Source organism: Venturia canescens, chromosome 8 (assembly GCF_019457755.1).
Source record: "Venturia canescens isolate UGA chromosome 8, ASM1945775v1, whole genome shotgun sequence".
Taxonomy (NCBI): Eukaryota; Metazoa; Arthropoda; class Insecta; order Hymenoptera; family Ichneumonidae; genus Venturia; species Venturia canescens.
Genome location: NC_057428.1, coordinates 9,180,713 through 9,201,653, shown reverse-complemented (window position 1 = coordinate 9,201,653; position 20,941 = coordinate 9,180,713). Strand labels below are relative to the sequence as shown.

Sequence of the window (20,941 nt, the reverse complement as noted above, 5' to 3'; positions counted from 1 at the left end):
ACTGCTATTTTGCAAAAATACGAAAACACGTGAATTCTATTTTCGTGTTTCTATGGAAATAGAACCCGTTTCATTTCATCATATTCATTCCTTTTCATTGTGCCGTGAGAAATATAAGAATGTAGGGGTAGTTAACCCCCTGTTTTTTTCTTTTTCTTTTGTACGCATGGTAAACTTTTCATCACTTTAGATAAGAAACCTTTTGGTTTTGGCTTTATCGAAATCAGTTGAGTACTTGTTGGTGAAACTGCAAAATTACCCCTTGACATCCCTTACTTTCACGGGTGGTTTTACCCCTTAAAACCGTTTTTCGGTCGAGAAAAAAAAATCTATGTCTTACTCGAATGCTCTTTCACATGTCTCACATGTAGCAAATGTTTCATTTGTTTACTTTTGGAATTTATACATACACGTACACTTTTTATTCATAATAGTTCATTATCCATAATTAGAATTCAGCTTACTGCTTACCTCATTTTTGAGACGACCGTTGGCGTGAAGTCTAATTGCCGAAAACCTAATTCTTGGGACGTCACGTCTGCAACACTGCTGTAACGAACTTGCGTGCATGATGGTGTTTGAAGGTCTGCAAAAATAAATAAATGACGAGAATTTTTCATTATTTTATCATCTTATAATGCACTCGATACAATAATTGGTGGATATTTAAAAAATCCAAAATTTTTAAGTGAACTTTAACAATTTTCCTCGAAGTAACGGTATGTTGAAAATCACTGAAAAATCTGGAATATTTTCAATATCCTTTAATTCTTATGTCTAGTGTAATTCTTAAAACCTTAAATACAGCATGCGTGCTGTAAAAAAAAAACTAGAGACAAGAACATTCATTTTCTTTGGGCAGTGTAAAATTATGAAAATCAATAGTTGTGAAGACTTAGGAAGGCTTCTTAGATTATATTAGGAAATGCAAAAAAAAAATTGGCCACCAACTTTTTTGGGGCAATTTTTAATTCTGGAGCAAAGCGGTTACCCACGAAATTCCGATTTCTGGGGCACAGGACCAGGAAGAATTCTTTGTTTTTTGGTAAACTTATAGCTATTCAAGACGGAGGGTGAGAATCATTGTGCGAATTAATGATAAATGCATATTTTATTTTAAATCACAAAAATCGCATTTATAACTGACGTCATCTTCATCAACATAGGGACACAAGGTATGAGCCCATTTTATGCATGTCTCGCAGCAAATCCAGTCTTCGTAGAAACGCGAATAAAGTTGATCGCAAAAAATACAATCAAGGTTCTAAGCAGACTACATTTATTTTTTTTGATGATCACTCTTTACTTGTTCACTGGATTTGTGCAATACGATGGACTTCTGATAATGGCTGTTTTCTCACGATTTGCCCGGAGTTTTGTCACGAGCAATGGTTTCACGACATATAGTGAAACTTTGAACGGCGTCGTGGCGCACAATCTTAACACTCTGACACCTTAGATCACTGCAACACAAGCATGAACCCAAAAATCAATTTTCACAAGAAAGAATGAGACATTTAGCGATGTAAGATGGTATACGTACGTGATTGTGTTGTCGGCTTCACTTTCTGATTTCTAGACTCTCGAAAGTTACTTCTTTTGTGCCTGAACTGTCGGATTCTTCACTTTTCGATCTATCCTATTCGTAGAGAATTATCAATCGTTGGGGTCTCTTCGTTGAGTTATCATTTGCATTACCCCAAGAACACTGTGTACCATAAAGAACCAGCTTACGAATATAGTGATTCACCGACTTCAAATCCATGACCAAAAATGCAGGTGGATCTCCGGGCGCCAATGCAAATGGGGGTTCTATTTTTTCATATGACTTTTGGCTCCAACTCTTTTCGAGTGCATCGTATTACTCCCCAATCAAGAAAGGTTAGAAAGAAGATTTAGTGGGCCTCGAATTATCACCAGCTACATTAGGATGTGTAAAAAAATATTTTTTTTCTTTTCTCTTCAAAGAATATCCTTCAATAGTTCCAGTATCATAAAATATGACACCTGTCCAAATTTCAGCCTTTTAAAACATTTTTTAGAGGTCGGTCATCACGATTGTCTGTTTACCATCAAGAGTCTCGGGACAAGTACATTGACAGCCCTGTCATCTGCGGGCCTGAGCTCGCCGAGACTATATTATCTCTGAATAAACCGATACGCGGCGGTGGGGGTAAAATTTGCATATCATTTTCGTGAATTACAAAGCTTAGATGACGTTTCATGAAAGAAAAATTGGTTTGGACACTAATTTTCAAGATCCCAATCGAATGAGCACTAATGCAACACGATCAGTAGCGTAATTGCTGAGAAAGAACTTTGCACGGGTCGAAAATTACGCAAAAGTTACTGACACCATCAAAGGCCTCTTAGATCCTCTCTGATTCTTCATTGGTTGTTTTTCGAAACACATTCAAAGATGCGTATCCGTATATAACACCAACGAAATCCCCTTGGCTCTTCTATTGGTTGATTCCGGTGTATTAACATTAACACCAGTGATTTTCTGACACATATACAGATATTAGACATGTTCAAAACGAACCAGGGTTTGACGTTTATTTACGAATGCGATACAAATAGAAATAAAATTTAGTGCATAATATAAATAAGTTAAATAAGTTTATTAAAAGTGCGGGTATTATAATCTTAACATCAAAAGTGAAATGTCAAGAGTTACGGTTTTATCGTTTACTAGACCAGAGTCTTTCATAACATCTATATCTATATATTGTACAACCATCTGTCAGTCTTTGATGATATGTATAAACAAACGGAGTTTCGACATTAGCAAGTGCGGGCTAAATAAAAATAATGTTCATCTAATGAAGGCATTAATATCTATTTATTTTATGATTTAGCTTAAAAAACAGCTATATAAAGCAGTGTATTATAAAAGTGGTGGCGGTTATGTTCATTGGAGTTTCGTATAGTCTCTCAATTATGAACAGTGTGGATATGCGAGTTTTCAAAACTGAAAACATTCAGAATGCAATGCATGTATAAAAAAATAAGCAACTCTGTTGGTCTTAACACGCTTTAATTTTTTTCTTCTCTACTTGAACCGAGGTGGCTACATGCAGACTTTGAAAATTTTCTGCATTGACATATGCGCATCCACTTTGCATCTCTGGGTATGGTAATATGAATAGAACAGAATGCTTCGAAAAGTCATTGAAAGCACATTTTTAAATAAAATAAAAATTTCTAGATTCAGAAAGCAATATTGTGACGTAACACTTTCCGAACAACCCGAAAGCGAACCTAACCTCGAAAAACATCGCGATCCGACGCGATGTTTTGACCGAACACAACAACGACCAGTGAGCCGCGTCATTGCTGGCCGGCGGCGGCCGTACTGGAGGGTATTACAAAGGCCCGATACAAGCGGCGGAGCGCGACACTAGCGGCGCCGCGTATTAAAAACTCGAACTATCATATTTTTTTCTTTTGTTAATAAAAACTCAATGCGATCTCGTAAAATATTGTGAATATACTTAAAAGACGTGGAAAATTATAACGGATTGAAAAAAAAATAATTGCGATATAAAATTTTGTAATAAAATCCTGAAAATAATAAAATAAAAATGTGCTTTACGGCGCATGCGTAGATCGAATGTTCTCGAACCAGCCGCGGCCCAAACAACAATTTTTCGACCACATTAAATCCTTTTTAATTAAACTTTATTATGAGATAAAACATTTGTAAAAATTGTTAAATAATTAATTGAGTAAATTTTTGATTTTTTCATGGTAAAATAATTCTGTAAATCATAAAAGCGGTATTTCGCGCATCATATGATAATTCTCTCGGCCAATCAGAATCTTTGAATCATGGCAGCGGGCCTATCTAGAACTACATTACAAAAAGATGCGCAGAACCGGTCCGAAAACCGAAAATTCGGCGTTCGATAATTGTATGGTGGGGAAACGGGTATAAGAAGCGCTGAGCGACTGATTCGAGAGGCAGTCCTTCCTCAAAATTTTGACTCGAAACAGAGAGGGCTGACCTCAAACATTCTTCCTGATTTTGGCAAGCAACCTAACCTATCCTAATTTTTCCTGGATGCCTGTAATCTCGGAGCGATTCGGCGACGTTTCAATCCCAGAGTCCAGGGTCGGCACCTAACCTCTAAACTTTCCAAATTTCCGTTGCACGGGATCTCGGAGCGATTCGGTGACGTTTCAATCCCAGAGCCCGTGGACGGTAAATTACCTAACCTTGCAGATGCTCAGGATCTCGGAGCGATTCGGTGACGTTTCAATCCCAGAGCCTGGGGTTTGTTCCTTAAGTTAACCTATTTTTATTCCTTCTTTTGCTTGCTAGAATCAGGAATGGCTTTTTTTTTGTAAATTATCTTGTGAATTTGTAAATTCTGTAAATCTTTCTTGATTGCCATTTTTTAAAATTCAAACTTGTCACAACTGAGTCCGAGTCAGACCTAAAACTTTATTTTTGTAAATTTTGTAAATTCCGTAACATTATCGATAATTCAAGAGGTCGCGGTACGAATTTGAGATTATATCGCTTCAGATTAATAATAACAATTAATTTTTTTGTTGTATAAAATCGAAAACATTTTTGGATTATCGAAACCTTTTTGCTTTTTATTTTGAAAATAAGCGAAAAACGTATAAATTAAAAATTGATCAATTCGAAAACGGCGAGCGCAATCAAAATTTCTCACAATTGGCGAACGCAATCTCAATAATAAATCAAAAAAAACCAATTATCCGGTAAAATCGATCAAAATTGAATAAATCGGAATTGTTAAATTTTTCAAAATCAAATTCCGCGTTCTCACGTTTCTTTCATACCTGCTCCTTTTCTATTAAAGTAGCTCGAACCGACGCGTGGTGACGTTCAGGCCCAGGGTCGGCAAGAGCGTTACGTTACAATATATATATCTAAAAATGACCAATTCTGTTGGACTTAGTGAACATTATATGTGTTTTCTCTCTCTTTCTCTCTGTCAAATTTTGAAGAAAATTAATCAGAAAATTTTTTTATACTGAAAAATCTACACGTTCTTTTTTATTAATAAAATGATTTAAAAAAAAAATTAAAAACATAATTTATAAATAAGGGGAACAAATTCAAGAATGATGGACAAAAATTATAAACATTATGGAGGATGATTTCAATTTCACGAAATTCTGGAAACATTCGAAATCGTTGAAAAATTGAAGGGAATATCAAACATTCAGAGAATTTCAAAATCGTTATAAAATGCACAAAATTTGACGAAAATCATTGGGAAATGTTTTTAAACATCACATAAAAACATTCAAAAACTTTAAGAAACCTGATTGAAAAACATTCCATATCGTTTAAAACTACCGCAGAATAAAGATTTGATATGAAATTATAAAAATCACTTCTCAATGAAAAAAAATTCGGACAAGTACATTGATGATCACACGTTTTCGCATTGAACCTCAAAAAATTTAAACTAAAATTCTCAAACTTCGCAATGAAAATGATTTCAAACCGTGAAAAAATATTAAATATATTACAATCCTGTAGCACCCGCAGACCTTGATTATAAAAATTTTAAAAACTGATACCCCATCCTCCTAATTTTATTCTGATAAATAAATAATGACTAAAAAATGAATTGGAACAGTTTCCATTTATGTTACATATAGCACTAAAATTCATGAACGCTTTGAGGCTAACAATAAGTATTTATTGGTAATTTGGAAAATTTCAATTAAAATCCTATAGCCAACGAAACAAGATTAAGGAACTTTAGAGAAAAAAGTCGTGATATAAAACTTCCAAAATTTCCTTAGGGAAAAAAGGTTGGGACAAGTACATTGATGGTCTCTTGTTTCCTGACCATATCACGAAAAAGTGCTTTTAACTAACTTAAATTACTTGTGCTCCGATTGATATCATAAATTTTAGTGCTGCACGTAACTCAAGTGGTAAATTTTTTCAATTTTTTCAAAGATACTTGGCCACGAATTGATATCATAAATTTTAATGCTGCAAGTAGCTTAGATGTAATTTTTTATTTAATTGATTTAGTTGTTAGAATAAGATAAGAAGAATGGGGCATCGTTTTTCAAGATGTTTTCAAGCGCGATATTTCGGTTTTTTATTTTTAATGTTTTATTTGAATTTTTCACACTTCACAAAATAATTACAGATTTGTATTATTTTTAATGTAATATTTTTTCAAGATTTGTGGAATTTTTTCCGATATGATTTTACACTTAAAAATCAAGACATTTTCGCAAAATTTGCACTATCATAACTCTTTTCAATGAAACACAACTGTTTAGCTGCTTTTCAGTAATTTTTGACGGGTTTAATCCATGGAAAAGAACGGAAAGAGGTTCAGTTGAGATGTGAGTTTATGCAATGCACACCCTTCTACCACACATATTCGGACTCCAGCCAATATTCATGCTACAATATTGCATCTTTAGTAGAGACCATTAAGGGTACCTTGTTGTCTTGGCTCCAGATGTTTCTGCTGGGCTTTCCTTGTTCTGTTACTCGGCGTGGTTTAGTAATTGTTTCTTGTTTTGTTCTCCGCCTTGCTTTCTCACTCCCTCTTTGTCTTACAGAAATGTACTTACTGGACTCAAAACGCACATTATTCTCGCCTTTAGCATCACCTCCAAGCACTCCACGTGCTCTGATGATAACACGAGTATAGTGTTGAGTTTGAAGCTAAAAGGCAAATACTGCATACGCAGAAGAACTTAGGAGGGTACAAGGAGTAAGGGCCATGAATGATGTACCTTATTATGAGCCAACGAGAATAATTGAGACAAAGACGACCATTTTCGGTATAAAATGCCCGCATTTATTTTTAGCGCCTCCATTTGACCTGTTTTATAACCCCACTCTCCAATTCTCCTGTGAAAGCGTCGTTTAGTCGAGGATAATAAACACATAGGTGTATGATGAAGTCAGATTGGTTTTGTGTCATGTTGAAAAGAAAAAGTGATTAAACAAGGTCCGATTAAAAGCTCTCTAAAGTGGTGAAGAGAAGTAATATTATTTCATGAGACATAGCAATGACCATTTCTGAAGACCAATCGTCAACCGTTAAATTTTTAAGTAAAACTTCTATACTTGAGGAGTGAACTCGAAAAGTACGATCGGGCGAAGCGAACTGTACTTGAGAAGAAGTTGATAAAGACAAAAAGAGAGAGAGAGTTATGTTTTGTAAACCTGATACACAGTGTAGGCCTATCCTCGGGTGGGTATCACAAGTTAGAACGACTAACTAAGATATAAAAATATCTATATGCATATATAGATATACAAAATGCCTGTTCAAAATTTTAGTCGTTCTAACTTCTGATACCCACCCCTATCCTCCCATTCTTATTGGGTCTTGATCCCAGATCTAGAAGCATTATAGAAGCAAGAGAGATTGGTGCGCACGCACATTTTCTTTCTCTCTCTCTCTCTCTCATTGCCCATTACGTAGTGTTAACGAGTTAGCCTACATTACACAAACGTTGATAAAAGCCTTCTAAGCGCAAGTGTATTTTCTTTCTCTCTTTTTCTCATTGCCAGTTCATGAAATAATATATATCTCAGTAATGCGTGTGTAAGTCACTAGCTTTACACAAACGGAGATTCCTTGGTTATTTCGTGATTTCATTTTACTCTTGGACAATTTTATAAACTAATATTTTGTTCAATAAATCAAATATTCGACGTTTAAAGTGAATAAATTTGTAAATTCATTTCAAAGTTCACTTTTGCTGATTTTTTACTTAAATAACATAAATGAAATCTGAAATATTGATTTTTTAACGAAAATCCTTGAATGTTTAAAAATATATATTCTGCCTTTATCTCATATATTATATAAAAGACAAGTGTTTTGTAAATGTCACTTCGTCTCAACAACTATAGAGCGCATTTAACCCATGACTGGGGTGGTGGATAGCCTATTAGAATATAAGCAAAAATAATCCATCAGCATAGTAATAAAACTTAATATCATACAATACACATAAGGGCGTGTCTACAGTCTTATAAGTTTATATATAAAACGAATATACAGATCAACAAAGAGGTTTCTACAAGAGGCTTTTTTTCATTAGGCTTAGAGTCACTTTTTCGACCACTACAATGCTCAGTTATTCGATAGATCTCCTAGAGTAAAATTCCTTGAATAAAATATATCATTTCTCTGCTTAAACTTTGTGCCATCTATTTCGAAATCCATAATCCAATACAGCCCTTGGTCTCCCATCGATATTGAGGGGAAATTGTTGGCGATGGGTGTGCGTGGGTGAGTGTGAACGGCAAAAGGAAGAATGATCCCGTTGTTTCTGAAAAATTTTCACAATTGTTTAAAAGGTTCCATAATGTTCGAGAATATTCTTGCGTTAGTCTCTTGGGGCTTCATCCCTTTACCTCAACCTCTTCCCCTTTTCCACCGTCCACTTATACCTCTACCCATCGCTCCTTGACAAAATATTCTCGAATTAAAATGATCGAGGATCAAAATATTCGCAAATTTCAAAAATATAATTGTTTGCTATTTTTTTTTAGGTCACAATCCACTCGCAGCCACTATCAATATTAAATAATCTTTTTTTACACGGGTAATGCTGGGCATTTTAGCTAGTATATACTGTATGTTGAGAAAAAAGTTTTACTTCGGTTGTGTGGTCAAATGCACACTCAATTTCTTATTTCTAGTTAGACCATAATTTTTTTACAAGAAAAATTCATACATTTTTACAGTGATAAAAATTGTCCTCATGTGATCGATTCTTCGAGAGAGCCATTGTTCTTGTCTTTTAAGAAACTTGTCTAATCAACTTTTCCATATATTCCCATGGGCACTCGATATTGAAAGGATTAGAGAAGGCAAGAAAGCACAAGACCAGGAAGAGGTTCGAAAGAGTCGAGGGTATGAGAAATAATCGCGTTTCACCTCATTGTGGGACCGGAAAGGCTCTTAAATTATCAAGATCTATTTCGTGGCAGACAAGGCATCTAGATACATAATGGGTGTTGACATACTAAGAGCTTTTCGTACCAGGTTCTTCCTCTTATTGGCAAGCTGCTTTTCTCCTGTTTATGTGCACCTTTTTTCTTCGACAGATTTATATGTGTGTGTTTATATACATGTCGTAGTATGCATGATAAGCATCATTTGATAGAAAAATAATTGAATGAAGCGTTGAGCGAGATTCGAAGAGCATTCAAAATTACGTTGCTAAGCAACGAAAAACAGAACGCTCGAGTGAAATCAAAGACGTTCGAGAACGAAATCGAACACCCGTCGAGATCACTACGCTTCATAAATAAATAAAATGTTTAATTGAGTTTGTTTATCGAAATGTCAATCAATAAATTTCATTATAATAATTTCAAAGAGTGACTGAATTATAATACTTCAATAAATAAGTGAACAAATTACGTGATTGTGATATTTATTTCTGTGCCATTCTACGACATACATATGTTCTTGTTTGCGCCATACTATATGCGATTTCTTTGGTAACTTTATATATTCTCAGTAAGATTTAGTTATTTTTAATATCAATAGCATCGCCTTGTGGAAAAATATTCAAAAAACGCTATCAGTTTTCCACATTGAAACCTGACGTTCTAGGTGAAATGAGTTTATCAAAGATTGATCTCTTCGCAAAACGCTAAATAAAATATGAACAATATACTCGTTAGAACCTATAACTCTGTTGAGAACTATGAATCCTTATCAATAATACTTCCATAAACGAAAATAAATAGGATTAACTTCGTTATGTTCTAAAAAGAAGATTAACGATGTTCAAGAACCTCAAAACAAGAAACCATGAGTGTATTTTAATTACTCTCATGAACGTCTCTTTAAAAACGTTATTTTACATTTTTAGGGAAACAGAACGAAGCATAAAGTTCATTTTCATCTATTTTCAGTACCGTAACGAGAAAGCTTGCTTTGCAGAGAACCGGGATCCTCATGCGTGTATCTCTGCGTGATTTCACTTGAACGAGAATACGAAACACATACACAAACACAAGGACAGTCCTGTGAGATTCCCGGGTATAAATGAGGCCCATAAATCCGCATGGAATGATCCGGGAAGCGTTATTCCTCGTTTGCCCTGCGAAGCGAATCTTTTTTCTCCCCTCACTATCCCAAATCTCTGTCTTTATCTGTCTCTTTCTCTCTCTCTCTCTCTCTCTCTCTTTCTCTCTCACACACACCTCTTAATCCTTCCTCCAACCCTTTTTTGTACCCGCATCCAAGCGCGGACGTGTACGGAACGTAATTTCAATCCGTACCAGAATTTTCTCCGACAACGGAAGAAAAAAACTGCCAGAGCAGGAGAAAGAGAAAGAGGGGGAAGGGTTGTAGAAAGAGAAAGAGAGAGAGAGAGTAGGAGAAAACTACGATTCTCTTTTTCGCACTCCACTCCTCGACGTTTATTGCATCGATGAAGTATCGCTAAGGATTGTTACGCAACGGTCCAATGAATTTCTTCCTCGCACCCCAGTCTCTTGATGTTCTTTCCAAGCCTTGGGCTACTTTTTTTTAAGTTTCCCAAGCCATTCGGGACTTAAGCGTTTCTCATAAAAAGCTTGCTCACAATTGTTTGATACACTATAATTCAGGACACGAATTTCCATTTTCAATCACGCAAATTGTGGTCTCCATTTCTTAGCAAATTTTCAAAGTGACCTAATTCTTGTCCAAACGTGAAAAACGAGAAGTACCTGTTAATATATTGAACCGAAACACACTCTCAAACACTTATTTCAACGACATGGCACGCACGAGTGTTTACATCGGCGGCCATGTTGAAAACCTGTCATTTCGCGAAGCGGCGCTCGGGAAGTGAGGCGTTCACTGCGGCCAACTCAATTTCGCTTCGCCAAAATTCCCTAGATTCGTGAAATTCTTTATTTTGTTAAATATCAATTAATTAAACTTTTTCTTGTTCATAAAATTAATGTGGATTGTTAGAAAAACTTATTTTGAACAAATGGGTGAAAAATTCAGAGTAAAGTCATTTAAAAATTTAAGAAAACTTTTCTTTGAAAGTTCGAGCGTGCACAATGAGCATGCGCAATGACCTACATTCGACAGGCACGTGCAATAGACGCAGTCATGACCAAATAATTAATCGAAACGAAATAAAAGATTCTTGTGGATAAAATCAATTAAGAATAAAACAAAATAATTTAAAAAGACGCGAAATGTGCATAAAAGGAATAAAAATTGGTTTTATTAAATTTCATTGAATTCTTGCACATGCGCGGTGTGACTACAGCTCGACTCGGCCAATTGGGACCCACGCGGAGGAGTTAGCGCACCAATCAGAGAATTTAGAGTGGGAGTCCCTAGTTCGAGATTAAGTCGCGCAGCGAATCAGAGAAAGGGACAAAGTCCAAAAGAGTTATTATTATTATTTCCTTTGTTCGAGAGAGTATAAAAACCCGAGCGCAGAAGCTCCGGTGGCCAGTCTCGTCTCGAATCTCGCCACGCTAGACTCGTTCAAGAAATAACGCTCTCTGAGCAAACAAAGAGCCAGTTTCGTCTCGAATCTTGAAGAGCTTGACTCGCTATCACAAATATCAAACGCCAGTCTTGCCTCAGGATCTCGTCACGTAAACCCCCCAATAGAAGCGAGAATAAAGAAACATAAAAATTTTGGCTCATTTCAGAACAGCTCTAAAAACAAAGAGCAAAATAACATCGCTAAAATACCACTCAGAACTCAAAAATAACACCTTTCTTCCTCACGCTAAGAGGGCCGGGTTCATTCGATTTCGTTTGAACTCAAGATTCTTAGGTGAGATTTTCCGATCTATCCAGGAGGGCCGGAATAGTTCGATTCCGTTCTGTCTCAAGATTCCTGGTAGATTTCCATTATTTTCTCTATTCAAGAGGGCCGTGGCCGTTCGATTTCGTTCGGTCACAAGATTCTTGGGTAGGACTCCTACCTTTCCACTCCAGAGGGACCGGGACAGTTCGGCTTCGTTCTGTTTCAAGATCTCTGAGTGGATTCTTTTCCATCAACGAATCATTGTTTTCTGAGTGGCGATTAAATTCATTAAAAATTATTAAAACCAAGCAAGTTTCTTTATTCTCAAAAGAGACAATTTCGCATATCATTTTTCATTTATTCTCGAATTTACTCACTGAAACAATTTATTTAGATTATATCGAGCCTTTAAAAGTGAAAAAGCTAATAAAATTCACTCGTCAACTTATTTTTTATTATACTAGGGTATATTAGCGCGCGCTGAAGCGCGCGTATAGGGGTTTATTAGCGCTGCTGCGCCCAAGGAAAGCTTATAACCACTCGCGTATACACCACTGCCAAATTGATAGTAAACAACTGTGAAACTGACAGCAAGACTCCGAATTTGAAAGCCCCAGCGACCAATCACAGTACGAATAAAGCGACAACAACGCCCCTCGTTGGTGACCAACTTCGGACGTTACTCACCCCTTTTTAGAAGGGGATCGAGTCAAAAAGTGAGTTTCTAAGAATTACAGCTCAATTATCAAATCATTCCTAAAGAAAAGTCAATTGAAAAAAAATTAATAAGCGTTGACGAGAGAATAATTGCGAAAAATATCGAAAAATTAAATTATTGCGAGATTTCAATAAAAATCCAATATTATCAAGAAAAATACCGGAAATAAAATTATTCATGCGAAATAAAATCAAGTAAATCACGATTTCAAAACAAGAATCATTTATTTTTGTAATTTATTTCAAGAAACATTCAAAATTCAATAAATCATTTGTTATTTTCAACATAATTCGATTTTACTTTTGTTTTTCTTTCATGCCCGCTCTTCTTTAACATAGAATTGCTCGAATACACGCGTGACGGTGTGCACAAGCACAAACGTACCGTTACAATATTAATAATGAAACACCCATTAAACGGGACAGTAGGCTTATGGAAAAAATCACATAATGATATGGATACATATGAAAAATTTGAAGAACGTTTTCTTGAAGAGTTCTATTCGATGCCGGTGAGAGTGAGATTTCAAAAAACTGGATGAATAGACGTTACGATTCGCCCACGGAATTTCTACAAATATATTTTTCTAGGTGGCACGACATTATATCACCCGACCGAATATCACGGACAAAATATCACAACACTAAATATCACGGGCAAAATATTACCGCAACTAAATATTAAATGATAAAATATCACCGCGACAAAATATCACACGACTGAATATTATCACTACAAGTCATAATCATTAACATCGACATCAACATCATTATAATCATCATTCATCATTATATGCGGAATCGTGGGGTGGGTCGGTCAGAAATATATTATTGGATGTGTGTGCAAAATCGTTGAACATGTGAATTAGTTGAGTGAGGTCTGGAACATGTGTGGATTTGCATGCGAGCATGCGCTCGTCTCAGTTTCCGTACGGACATCCAATGATGTTCCGGTTCCACCCAACGTTTTCACACCCGCACACGTACACATTAAAAGTGCTCTGAACCAACCCAACAATTTTGCACACATATCGAAAGTGCTCCGAACCAGCTCAACAATTCTATATACATATCGAAAGTACTCTGAACCCCCCCAACGATGCCGCATACACATGGAAAGATGTTCTAGAGACACAAGCGCACACGTACACCCACACGCAGACGCGCACGCACACGCATACGGAACACAAAATCTCAACTGAAGCAGTTGACAGTTTTTCTCACTGTGCGACGAGGACAGCAGGGCCCGAATACAACAGACGTGCCGAGAGAGTACGGGCGCCGTAGGCCGAACGCTATCCCCTCCGAGCACTCATTTTCATGTCCCTCAATGCGATCCCGTACAAAACGCCACACTTCCAATTATTTTTTTCAGTATTTTTCCACTACTATTTTTGGCTGCCTTTCTTTTACAGCTTCTGTAATACATGAATCCTTTGCAGAATAAAAGCCAGGGATGGTACTATTACCCAAAAATAATTTTTTTTTCGAAGTAGTAACTTCTTTAGGCGCGTTGTGCATTTTATTTTGTGGACACTGAACGAGACTAAGCCATCACACTCGGGTATGTAACCCTCGTTCGCGTGCAGTCGGCTCGAGTCGACTAGGAGAAGGAGAGAGATATAGTCAACGGGTCTCTGCTATACTTGCTCGGCGACCGTTACATGAGAGAGCGTAACGCATCAATTACGTTTAGTATATATTAGAATACAGTATGTGATGTGCGAATTCGTTTTATTTAATACCTTATTGAATACATTATTCAATATGTTATTAATATTATACGCCCATGTATATATGTAAATTTTGTAAATACAATGTTGCCGGGTTAAGAGATTTTGACCCTAGGTTTAGGGTCAGTTTTTAAGAAATCCGTAACTCTTGACTTTTTTTCTGTTTCTAAATGCTTTTTTTTATGAATTTTTAACATAAAATCTATGAAACTAGTAAAGTTTCATTTTTTTGGCGTCAAGGCATCATTCTTTCTCTCTCCCTCTCTCAATTTTGGAGAGAGAAAGTCGAAAACGTTCCGTCCTGATGAAGTTATATTTTACACGTTGATAAGTACATTTAAATTATATGTATAGTTTAGAAACTTTGCGTTTTGTGCGGCTAATTTATCTAATCGACTTATTTTATCACAGTGCGAGCTGATTTTCTGAGTCGCAGGCGTTTATAACTCATCATTTTCGTATCGGTGGAATGGCTCGCTATAGCCATGTTCGTTAATTTCCAGTGAGCTATCAGTGGGGTAGTAAACAATTGTTAATTAATAACTTTCACCACTTCATATTGTTCTTACTCCAAAAATATGCGTGACGTGAATACAAACTCATTATCACACTTTTACGTTCTGTTAAAATGTTTTTTATTGCCGTTGATGTGCATTTAAAAGTGATTTTCTAACCTCAACCTGTCACTTGTCTCTACGCACACACCTATAGTTATTGATTTTTGATCGCTCCCTCGCCGCTGTGCCTTTCGCGGTCAGCTTTGAACCTCTCTGAAGTGGACTGGGCTAGTGAGCAAATTGCGGCTACTCCTTACCGACGGCTGATATAACCATCAATCAATCAGTGATAGATCATTTCTTCATTATCCATTGGTTTACCGTAAACTTCCACATTCACCTTCTCTCTTTATTTCGTTGCAGTGTAGCTTTTCATTCTGTGAATCATGACCAAGGAATGTACAATATGCAACCGGTCATCAAAGATGACGCGATTGTGTGTACTGGCATGTGTCGGCGCACTTTTCACTTAACTTGTGCATCATCCGAATATGAGACTAATTTGCACGATAAGGATTTACTTGCTCTTTTCGTCTGTGGTCCATGTCGATTACAGCGATCATCTCTGCAACTGACCCCTCAATCACAAAATCAATCAGCGTCTGTCACACTTGAAGAGGTTATGAGGTAACTTCAGCTGAATTCGAATATGATAAATTCGAATTTAGTATCTTTCCAAAACCAAATGACTAGTCGATTTGAGTCTCTCTCTAACACATTAAATGGGTTCACCACCCCATTTAACGTATAAAATACACTCACCAGTGATATTTCAGAGCTTCGCTCGGAAGTATTGAATCTAACAGCAGCTGGACAACATAATGGCCTCGGTTGTGAATTTAAATTCACAACTTCACTCACTCAGCTTGTTAATTTGGAATCTCCCGGCGAAACGTCAAGACTCTCCGCGCACCATGGTTGAGAAGGTCCTCATGGCGTTTGGGGTCCCTAATCTCGTATTTGATATCTTTGACATTCGCAATCCTACCAAAAAGTCTTCAAACATTATTGGTGACCAAAATACTACTTCAACTTCACCCAGTTCATTGTCTTTTTTGGTATGCTTCAAGTCAACAGCAGTGCGAGATCGTGTGCTCAATTGCCTCGACCATCGTAATTGCCAGTCGATTCCGGAGATTGTCTTTCACAATACTTACAATCGAGAACACTTGTTCGACTACAGCGTTGGAGAACAGCAGACTCAACAGAACGAGGACAAGTTTCCAAATATCTTCGAATTTTTTATTTCCCCCTGCATTGGTGAGCTCTTTGACCTCTGTCCAATATACCTCAGTGCTCGTCGTTTCTGTGATTTCTACTCGATGAACGAAGTTCTACTCCTTGATGGTCGAGTCAATATCGGTGCACAATCCGTGTTTGAATTGTAAGGCAGTATTTGTGATGTCGGGTTTGACTTATGATGACGACGATTACGGAGAGAACGTCGTTATATCCTCAAAAATTCGGATATTTTCCGGAATGCTCTTTTGAAGCTCTGTTAGCAGAACAATGACGAATTCCTTGCAAAGTCCCTTCATTTTCAGAAGTGATTCCGGTGCAATTGTCACCACTAACATGTTAAATTGATAACCGAAATTCATACAGTCCAACGGCCTACAAAATGGTGTAAAATCAATCGATTCTAAACCGAACATTGGCACTTTTTGCAAATGTAAAGGCACACTAAGAATATGAAGCAATGAATATGTTGCATCATTTGAGTCCTTGAAAAGTTTCAAGTGGTCGACCAAATTTAACTGAAATCATTTGTTCAAGCAGATGTTACTTTTTAGCGTATTACTTAGGAACGAGAGATACATTTTATTCCCTGGGACGGCGAACATATCATGAAGTTGTAGAGCGATGAAAAAATGTTCTTTGTTGCGCAATGTTAAAGTGAAGTTGTTGAAGTGCGTCCCATTGATCGAGAATTGCATCTATTGCTCTCGGATTGGAAAGTTTCACGATTATTTTTGGTACCTTTCCCTCAAGAGTTCGGCATACTTTATTTGCCACTTAGTACTAACCGAAAACCGTGAGTAAGTTTCACGGGCCATGAAGTCGAGACGTCTCGGGATAACCTTGTACATTTCCTCAGCAGCGAGATGAAGCCAGTTGCATATACAAGTAATAACCACGAGATCAGGATTGATGGCTCGAAGTATTGTTGTAACTGAGTGAGTGATGAGCGCCGGTTAGGCGAATATTATACACGATATATTATACATAAGTATGATTTATGCATAAAACTCCGTATAATACATCGAATGTTTCATCCATGTATAATACGTAAGTGAGATGGCGCCACTATCCACATATAATGTGCGTTGTGGCCGCTGTTTATCTGCACAGTGCAAATAACCGATGTTTTGAAAAAAAAACGTTTCACGAACGAAAGTTACCTCAAAAAATGAATAGAAGAGGCAGGCCTTCTCATCAATATTGGGTTGAAGGGAACTTTAAAAAAGTGTATGAAAATAAGAAGCTTTTCACTCTTTGTCAAGTATGCAATAAAACAATTCAACATTCCGCTGAAAGCAGGCTTAGAGATCATAGCTAAGTCAGAAAGATTTTGCGATAAATTTTTTTTTGGATAGGTTAGAGGTTAGGAGTGTTAGTATTTTAATTTATTTTCCATCGCTTAATAAATAGGTTCATAATTTTTTTCTCAAAAAGTGTCAACTTTATAAAAAATTTGATATAACAAAAAATGTTTAGAATCATCTAAAAAGTACAAGTGAATTTTTTCAAAATTTTTAAACAAATTGTCAAAATTGAAAAATACAAAAATAGCTAGAAAGTTTTTGAAAAAAATCACACGTGTTCTATAGATGATTCTCAGCACTTTTTATTCTACATCATTTTTTTGTTAAGTTTGAGACTTTCGAGAAAAAAATCATGAAAATTTACATCATGTTGTTTGGCAGAAACCGCCATTTTGCAAAAACTGAGTAAAAAAAAGAGACATAACCAGTGTTATGGAAAGATTAGACATTAAGGACACCTTTACTGACAAGGTAAAGATATATAAAGTGATCCTACCTCCACAGAGTGGGGAGGGGGGAGGGTGGGGGAGGTCCCTCCATCACAACCCTGGGGAAAAATGGCGGCGGTCACTTCCTCTCCTCCAATTTTTTACCTTAAAGTTCAAATTGGGTCCAATGACACAGAGCGCTTTTCGGTAAGTTCGGAACAATGGAAGATGTTCCAAACTCACCCAACGATACTGCAAACATATCAGACGATGTTCCAAACTCATCCAACGATGGAAAATCAAAGTTCAAATAGTTCAATAGCGATATTTTATATTATCTATTTATACATGAATCGAAATGAGGTGACACGCATACACACACACATAAACATTTATTTACAAATTTGTGTAATGATTCAGTCTAGTTCTGTATTCCGTTGAATCATGAAGTTATACAAATTTTTGCAAATAGTGGACGATCGCACAGATTTATTAGAATATTTATTCCAGCAAGAAGTATTAAGAGAAAGTATCACTTGCCGGCTGTGCGGTTCTCTCGTTAATGTGAATAAAAAAACATTGAAACTGCAGTGCAGTGCATCCAGCAACAAAATCGTAAATAAAAAAAAAACGTCAAAGAGTACCGTGCACTTTCCGCGTTTCGGCGTTTACGAGCACGACATTTTCTTCGGTACATCTCCAATTGCAAATAATCTGCAGGTTCATAGGGTATTTCGTGTGGCTACCACCACCGCACGTTGCTCGTTTAAGGAGTGAACTCTCAATATCTAAGAAGACTGCCATCGATTAGTGTAATTTTTGTGGCGAGGTAAAAATGCAAATATTTGTCATAACCTGGTTTCCTTATTCTTTATTAATCTCCATCGATTATTACAATATTCGTATTTTTTTCGGACTAGATTTTTGCATTTTGGGTACAGAAAAAAAAATCGGTGGCCCCGACTATGTAGTGGAAAATGACGAAGCGATGCTGGATAAACGTATATATAATAAAGGTCGCCTCGTAATAGGAGAGTGAGTATTTGGTTTCATTGAACGGGGTAGTAAACAACTATTTATTGTCCCGGTGAAGGAACGAAATGCCAATACTCTCTTAACTGTGATTAAACAGCGTATCAAGAAAGACACAACCATATATTCGGATTATTGGCGTGCGTATTCCGCGCTGAACAAACATAAATATAAGCATTTCACAGTGAACCACATAATCAACTTCGTGAATCCTGATACTCGTGCTCATACACAAAACATTGAGAGAGTGTGGAGAGACCTGAGAGGTGCCGTGCCGAAATACGGTAGAATTTCCAAAAATTAGTCGTTTTATATCACTGAATTCTTGTTCAAGAGGGATTTGAGTATTCAGAGCGGATCCCAGCTTTTTCGCATTATGCGGAAGATGTTTCCCATCGCAGACGATCTCCCGGTTCCTGAAATACAAGCCTAAGTCCTGTGCTCTCTCCTCATGAGTTCAAAATTAAATAAAACTATAAAATGTGCCCGCGCGGGTGTGTGTATGTGTCATTTTTTTTACTCTAGAACCTCGATCCGTACCACTCTGGTGATTTTTTCGCAGAATCGTCAGACATATTGGAAAACTAATTTTTTCAGCCAAAAAAATGGCTGTTTCTGAATAAAAAAAGTAATTCCACCCTTTTTCCGTAAAAAATCATCGTTACCACAACGTAAAAATTATTTTGAGTCGTCCGCTCGATAGCTAACACGAAATTACAACTTTCATGTGGAAACATTTTTTTTCAGTTACTCCAAGTTTCCGAGATATATTCACTTGAAAAAAAAGGTATTTTCTAAAATTATAAATTTAAAAATCTAAAAAAATTCACATAGAGTGCCTTTTAGTAGTACTTTGATATAACCAGTTATGAGATAGATCTGAGATGGTCGAAAAAAAAGTGGCCGATTCGACAGAGAAACCTTCGTATGAGGGATTCTCTTTCAAACCGGCCACCTAGATGAAAAATGGTGAGGGAGAAAAAAAGGCGACTGGTGAAAGGTTTTTGAGATCGCTGAATCTGAATGTAATATCGGATTCACGAAATTCAATATGATGGACGCAAATTCAGAAAATGAGTTGTTCTTGAAGGAACTATAGGTATCTCAAGATCTTCGAGGTCACGGAATCCGAAGCAGAAATCCGATTCTAATAATGTCAAATGGCAGATTAACTCTGATATGAGAGGTTTTTAGTTTTCATTTAATTGAGTTTATTTAAATTTAAGCACTCCAAATTTTCTCTCGCCATATCCGCCATTATGAATTTTGAAAAACCCATTGCAAATTCGGATTCAGCAACCTCGAAAATGCTTAAGGTACTTTCGTCGAGAAAACCATTTTTTGAATTTGCGTCTTCTATATTGGATCCGCTACTTTCAAATTTGGGTAATTTGAAAACTTGTTGTGAGTAAATGAATTTTAAAGCAAAATAAAGGCCAAAATTGAAAGTTCTATAGGGTCTTTCTCCCCTTAACAAAGAACCCCTGATTTTGCAATGACATATCTAAAAGTAGCAAAATCTGGAAACAAATAGATTCCAAGCATGAAATCACGAAGAGAAACTAGAATATAATCATAAAACGATGGGTGACAATGTCATTTTTCTAGTCAAAAAATATCTATTAGTGAATAATTACGCTAATTATGGCAGCTTATGTGGAATTTGGGGGATGTTGGAAGACATTTCCTCGATCTCTCATACACGGCCTAGAAAAAGATTTTTAACATCTAAATTTCATATCAGACGTCATAATTATCGTTAAATTATTCATTGATAAATATTTTAAGACCAGAAAAACGAAATCCCGAGAGAAAATATTTATAATGATTTCCTTGCTTTTATATGAGAATCGTTAAATTCTTTTTTTTCAAGTTTTTCTTCTTTCAAATATTCCATTTCGTAGTCAGGATTTTTTATGATTCTTTTTTATCAATTTCTGTTTCAAATAATAGGTTTCGCAGCATTATTGAAACGTACAGATGCGTTGTCATGAATTCAAAAGATGAACTGGTGGATTGGGAAATATCTCTTATATTTCGAGTTCGGTACGCATTTCGAATTCGTGTGCACAGAGAGAATAACAGAGGTGGTTATGAGAGCCGTGACGTTGTGGGAAATGTATGTGTAGGGATAAGAAAAAGAGTGAAAGAAAGTAATAGAGAGA

The 20,941-nt window shown here is 36.4% G+C and overlaps 1 protein-coding gene across 6 annotated transcripts in view; it reads right to left on the bottom strand.

The window, feature by feature from the left end:
- Nucleotides 1-20,941, bottom strand: part of LOC122414619 (uncharacterized) — a 332,085-nt gene that overhangs the window by 174,387 nt on the left and 136,757 nt on the right. For all 6 annotated transcript variants that reach the window (XM_043426060.1, XM_043426061.1, XM_043426059.1 and 3 more), the window contains exon 3: nt 472-586. In XM_043426060.1, the coding sequence (XP_043281995.1) occupies nt 472-586 (115 nt within the window). The remainder of the gene's footprint in view (nt 1-471; nt 587-20,941) is intronic.